This window comes from Atta colombica, unplaced genomic scaffold (genome assembly GCF_001594045.1).
Source record: "Atta colombica isolate Treedump-2 unplaced genomic scaffold, Acol1.0 scaffold112, whole genome shotgun sequence".
Lineage (NCBI taxonomy): Eukaryota > Metazoa > Arthropoda > Insecta > Hymenoptera > Formicidae > Atta > Atta colombica.
Window position 1 is genome coordinate 507,379 of NW_017259198.1, and position 7,171 is coordinate 514,549.

Below are 7,171 nucleotides of genomic sequence, written 5' to 3' on the forward strand. Positions count from 1 at the left end.
CAATATTTTAATTCTTTAGCCTATTGTTCACAAAATAACTCTGTCATTGCAATACTCGACTGGTCCAAAGTGACAAGTTGTGATTTATTATTAGTTTGTACTCAAATAGACCAAATCGGACAGATAATCGCATCTACTTTCAATTCTTTAAACGATAAAGGATACGAAATAGCAAAATGGCATTTGATTGGACATTCCATGGGTGCTCACATTGTAGGTTGCATTGGAACATACAGTAATTTTACTTTTTCACATATTACAGGTATGTTATAAAAAAATTATTATTTAATCTTCATTTTATTTATTTTAGTTCATAATCGAATTTAGAAGAAACTATATTATAAAATTTTAAATCTTTTTTAATCTTCTTTAAAATTTATTCAAAGACATTAATACGTTTCTTAGCAATAAATTGTGACTAATTTTACGAAAAATTAAAAACATTTGTGTATCATGACAAATAATATTTTATGATTATTATTTTTTGTATTTATATAATTATTTTGTTTTGAAATAATCTTTATAAGACAGTAAATTCTACAATTTAAAAAGTCCTACAATTTAAAATCATATTAGATGTACAACTTTGCTTCCGCCGTTTTCCTATAGATGGCTTTAACGGTAAGTGGTAATCGAAATAAATAGATCATAGAAGTCATACAATAAACTTGGGCATCTGTCAACATAACCCCATAGAAACATTAGTCGATTTGTATCTGCATCATAAAGTTATTCTCGATTGAAAATGTCAGTTTGTGTCACGAGCCAAATTCTCGTCATTTGCGGGAGATTTTAATTTTTTGCTTCAATATGAAGAAATCTGCGGCTGAGGCTCATCGAATGCTGTCAAATACTTATGGTGAGGCCGCTATTAGTGAAAGAACGTGTCGTGAGTGGTTTCAATGCTTCAAGAACGGTGATTTTGACGTCGAAGACGGCATAGCGGTGGAAGAGAGAAGGTTTTCGAAGATACAGAATTGGAGGCATTACTTGAGCAAGACTTGTGTCAAAATCAAGAAGAATTGGCACGATCATTGGGAGTGACTCAACAAGCCATTTCAAAACGCCTCAAAATCATGGGAATGATTCAGAAGCAAGGAAATTGGGTACGAATTGAAGCCGAGAGATGTTGAACGGCGTTTGTTTACTTGTGAACAGCTGCTTGAAAGGCAAAAACGGAAGGGATTTCTGCATCGCATTGTGACTGGGGACGAAAAATATTACGATAATCCCAAGCGCAGAAAATCACAGGAAGTTCCCGGCCATGCTTCCACGTCGACGGCCAAACCGAATATTCACGGCTCCAAGGTCATGCTCTGTATTTGGTGGGACCAGCTCGACGTAGTGTATAATGAACTGTTAAAACCGAAACAATCACAGGCGATCGGTATCGAACGCAATTGATGCGTTTGAGCCGAGCATTGAAAGACAAACGGCCGCAATACAACGAGATAAAGTGATTTTGCAGCATGACAATGCTCGACCCCATGTTGCGAAAGTGGTCAAGACATACTTGGAAACGTTGAAATGGGAAGTCCTACCCCACCCGCCGTATTCTCCAGACGTTGCTCCCTCTGACTATCACTTGTTTCGATCAATGGCACACGGCCTGGCTGATCAGCACTTCCGGTCTTATGAAGAAGTAAAAAATTGGATCGATTCGTGGATAGCCTCAAAAGATGACCAGTTTTTTCGACGCGGGATTCGTACGCTATCCGAAAGATGGGAGAAAGTAGTGGCCAGCGATGGACAATACTTGAATCATAAATGTATAACCAGTTTTTTACAATAAAGCCTCGAATTTCGGAAAAAAATGGCGGAAGCAAAGTTGTACACCTAATATTTATGAATAAAAAAGTTAATGTTTCACTAAACATAAAAATATGTCATTATTATGTTACATATATGCTCATTAATAAATAAATGTATTCTTGAAGTTGTATCGAGATGCATCTATTATCAGAAAGACCAATTTATTGATAAAGACTTATAATGAAAATTAAACCGGGTTTGCACCAACTTGGGTTAGAAAATGCTTCGCTATTGATTGACATTACACCGCTCTATCAATAGAAGAACGAAGCACGAAACATCATTACTTCAACTCAGTGCAAACTCGGTCGGGCCGAAAACGCTATTAGAATATTATACAATATCAATTTATTACATGTAATAAATGTATCATTAAAAACAGGTTTAGATCCCGCGGGAGTTATATTTTACACTGACTTGTACAAAGGTTGTGTAATGAATCCGACAGTCGCACATTTTACGGATGTTTTTTACACAAATCGTGGTGCACTTTCCACTGTACAAAATGTAGGCGATCTTAATGTTTACGCCAATTCTGGAACAGCACCCCAACCTGGCTGTTATTCAAATGCTTCGTCACAAATAAGCATGCATGGTAATTTAATTTGGCATATCTTGACATTCTAATGAGAAAATTTCTTATCCTTTTTTTAACATTCTTTCGTTCTATTTATTGTACATTGTACTTAACACTAAATGATCATTTGTAAAATGATATGATCATTTGTAAAATGTTTTAATAATGCAAAAGTAAAGTGTTTTAATAATGTAAATTGTTTAAAAAAAAATGCCTAGATGTTTTTATATTAAAAGAAATGTACTAATTAAATTTTTGTGTACACGTGTAATTAAAAGATTATGTATACAATATGTTCTGTCCAATAAAAATTCAAATGGACATAGTACAGTGTATGTACATATGCAAATATGAATTATACAACGTAAAATAGAATTGTTTATCACGCGATTATATATTCTTCTGCATCAGAATGCAGCCACATGAAAGCATTGAAATGGTATGCTGATGCCGTGAGAAATGAAACAAAATATTTAGCCACAAAATGCGAGGACTGTATGTTGTACCTAAGTTATAAATACTGCCAAGAAAATGACCAGATTTATTTCGGACCGCATGTAGACACGAAAAAGTGAGTGACTGACTTTTTATTTCTACTTCTTTCTTTTAATTTAACATGACTTAATAATTAAATTCAATTTCCTCGCAGAACTGGCATCTACTGTCTTCCAATTAATTAAAGGATGTCTTCGTCTATTAGATAAGAGCAAAGTATCATGAATAATCCGTTGCAACAAATTAAAACTGCTTGTATTATTTTCGGCCTAAGCAATTATTATAAAAGATAATTCATAATATATCGCAATACTATCTATTTAAATGGATAAGAAATTGATATTTTAATAATAATATAAATTATTCAATCAATGTGTCCCCTTGATTTATATGTGACATTTCTATATAATGATTGAAGGATTAAAAAAATAAAATTACTATTTATAATAATTTTTATCAAATTCAATTTTTTTAACCTTGTATTGGTTGTATTCAGCAGAGAAAGCTCAGTAAACACTCAGTAATTTTTTAACATGATTGATTGCTATACTTATTTAAATCTAGAGAAAAACTAAAGACAAGAATCAATCATATTAAATAATTACTGAGCACTCATTGATTAGCTTCCATTGCTGAACGCAGCTATTTATTTATTAATATAAATTAATAACATATATTTCTCAAACTTTTCTGCAAAATACTTTTTAAGAAAAAAGAGAAAACAAAATAACAAACTCTTAACTCTTCTACCGAATGTGTGAATTATCTCGTTCTATCTACTGCAATGAGAATGATCAGTTTTCGAACCACATGTAAACACGAAAACGTAAGGATAATTTTCTATCTCTATTTTTGTTTCTTTCAATCTATCATGGCTTAATAATTGAATTTAATTCCTTCGCAAAACCGGCACTTACTATTTTCTCAATTGATTAAAGGACATCCTCCAGAAATGAGAAAATAAATATCATGAATAATCCGTACTGCTATAATTATTATTATTATGAACTACTATTATTACATCTAATTGCTATTACAAAAAATTTATAATGCGCATTATGTGATTATATTAATTTATAATTTGTTTAAATAGATAATAAATTGATTTTTTAGTAATTTAATATATATAAATAATTCAATTCAATAATTTTATTAATGTATAATACATTTACATGTAATATGAATCACTATAATACATTTATATGTTAATGAATTAAAAACAAAAATTATATTTTAATTTTTATTAAATCTGATTTCATAAAAAAAATTTGCATTTATTTAATTATATGTATTAATAATACACACTTTTTGAAACAAATTTTTCTGAAAAATATTTTTTAAGATAAAGAAAGAAAAGAAAGTAACAAATCTAATTAACTTTTGGAAGTAATTTTGTTTCGTTTTTTATGCAATTTGTTTTTTGCAAGTAGAAGTAAATAAAAATACAAAGATTTAACCCTTTTTCCTCTTTCTATGGACTTAATTCATTGACAACAAAAGTTAAAAAAAAACTATTATATACAGAATTTCATATTTAAAAAAGTGTGAATGAAATACTAATCAAAAACATTGTACGTTGTATGGAATAAATCCTGTCCTTCTTTTTTTCATTTAATTCATTTATAACACGATTTATAATAATTGAATTCAAATTTCTAGATCTGGTAACTATTATATTCCGTTATTGTTTAAAAAGAATTTCTTCTTCTATGAAATTGGAAAAATAAGATTTAGAAATAATCTCTAGTTGCGATAAATTTAATGTTATGTATATTTCTAGCCCGAGCAATTATTATTATAGAACACGATTTAAAACGTAATGCAATGCAATTTGAGTAGATAGCAAATTGATTTTTTAACAGTAATCTAAATGCTTCAACGCTTTGATTTATATGTAATATAATTAAAGAGTTAAATTAGAATTTAATGTATTTTTATGATAAATTCGACTTCATTAAAAAGTTTCTATTCATTTATTAATGTGTATTAATAATGCACACTTTTCAAAATAATTTTTTAAAAGTATCTTATGTAAAATTTAAATATACAATATTATACAATATTTATATTTATATTTTTTTTTAATAAATGTAAAAAAATGAAACTTTTTATAACAAAACATTCAGAAAGTTTTATCAACTATAATACCATAAAGTAATGTATAAAGTTAAGCAAGAAAACATTTTCATCATGACAAAGCACGTACGAATAATTATTGAATTTTACATAAAACAATTATATATTTTTGCCATATAATCTACGCGAATAAATTATAAATCCATTACATTCTTTGATTAAAAGACTAACTTTAAATTAAAAGATAGTTGAACTCATTATATATATAATACAATATAGCAGCAACAGCATTTTACTTCGTCATTACCTGATATGTATCTATTTTTTACAATCAAGTTTTTACAAGCCTTTCCTATCTATGAGATTTTTTTCTGCTCATACATAAATCAACATTCGTGAAAAGATTATTTACATTTAGGTGAATAATAATCATGATTATTATTCTGCACAACATTATCAACGTTAAGTAAGTATGATAAACAATTCCATGTGATAATAGTGATAATTTTATGTAGAGAATCATTGTGAGTAATAATAATGTAACGACAAATGGAGCGATTCCATTATCTGCTGACTCGAATATTATCACGTGAATGATAACGCTTCGATCTTGGTAAACAATAACGCGTTGTATGCTGTCGAAATAAAGTCTTATTCTGAAATATTTAATTTTTTGTAATTTGACTTTATGCAAATATTTTATTTTTCACGTTCCGAATTATTTTCCAAAAATGAGTTATAGTTTATTAGATATCTAACATATATTTATTTAAATAAAATGTTAATCCAAAACATATTTAATATTTACATATTAAATTATGTATGGCATTTCCAATCGTGATTAACTTGCGGAAAAGAAAACAAGAAAGAAAAAAACAGCAAATAATTTAATAAATTCTTTTATACAAAGACTCGTAGAATTTTCAGCGGCATACTGAAAAAAAAGATTGACTGAATATATCATAGCATTTTTAATTAATTGCAACAGCCAATTTTTGGTTGCATTAGCCTAGTTAGCCTTCGAAATCTTGTATTGACATTGCCATTTTATGATCTAATTTGCTGCAAAAGTCAATCTTTTCTTTCAGTGCAGACATTGAAAAGTATTGCTCATTGACATTTAGCAGATATTGATATTTGATGTGAAAAAGTCAAAGTTCAAATATTGTGTAATGAATTATTTATTAATTTTTATACTATCATTTATTTTATTCAAGCGAAAAAGCAAATTTAATATCTGGTAATGTTAATAATTTAAAAAAAATAATTAGATTATTACTAACTATTATTAATAATTATTATAAGTACGTAATATTAATATCGTTATTAGCATTATTAATATTATTACGAATTTATTAATTAAAAGAATATCATATTTTTCATAGAGTAAAATTTCATCAAGATTAAATCGCAATTAAAATACAAAGATAATAAAGATAAATGAAATGAATAGAACATGAATTTTCGTTATTGATCTTTTTGTTAATAACAATGTAAACTAAATAAATTTTTATTTAAAAAATAATATTGTATTTGTTTGAGATATAAAAGAATTACTGTTATTATTATTATCAATATGTTATTAATCTACTGATATTATCAATGTGTTAACTAAATAAAAAATTTTTGCATGTATGGTCATTAAAAAGCATTGCTATACATTCCCAGTTGTTCCCCATTTCCTCTCTGAAAATCTTTTCAATTTACTCTCACAAAGAGACTTGCGGCCAACTTATAATTACGAAGTTTCTATACTCGAGCGAATAGATAGTATTGAAAATTCGATAGATTGACATTATGCTTTCTCTCCGAGAGGTCGTATCGATAACCTTTCGTAACGATAACATTCTTTTCTTTGCTTACATGAAAAAAGGTCCTTTTCGCAGTGAAAAAAAAACAGTATGATGTGAGATTGATGTATCTTATTTTTCTTCGCAAGAAAACAGAAACTTGACATGACTTCCTGTGCTTTACCTTTTCTTCTCTGCTAAAGTTTCCAAAGACTGCATCACTAACTCAGAGTCAATGCTGAATATTTATTCAGAATTATTGTTCAAATCAATGTTTTTTAGTTTTTTTACATACTAGTCTTTTATTTGCAACAAATGTTTAAATTATTCAATAAAAGTCTTAAATTTTTTTTATTCTTTTGCAGTGGAATTCTTTAATAAATTGAAAACCGAAATTTTTTAAATAAAATTTTTTAAAATA

The 7,171-nt window shown here is 27.9% G+C and overlaps 1 protein-coding gene across 1 annotated transcript in view; it reads left to right on the forward strand.

The window, feature by feature from the left end:
* The window catches only part of LOC108694031 (pancreatic triacylglycerol lipase-like), a 5,261-nt gene extending 2,165 nt beyond the window's left edge, over positions 1 to 3,096 (forward strand). The window contains exons 4-7 of the mRNA XM_018203279.1: positions 20 to 262; positions 2,195 to 2,407; positions 2,801 to 2,960; positions 3,039 to 3,096. Of these exons, the coding sequence (XP_018058768.1) occupies positions 20 to 262; positions 2,195 to 2,407; positions 2,801 to 2,960; positions 3,039 to 3,069 (647 nt within the window). The 3' untranslated portion in view covers positions 3,070 to 3,096. The remainder of the gene's footprint in view (positions 1 to 19; positions 263 to 2,194; positions 2,408 to 2,800; positions 2,961 to 3,038) is intronic.
* Positions 3,097 to 7,171: the final 4,075 nt, after the last annotated feature.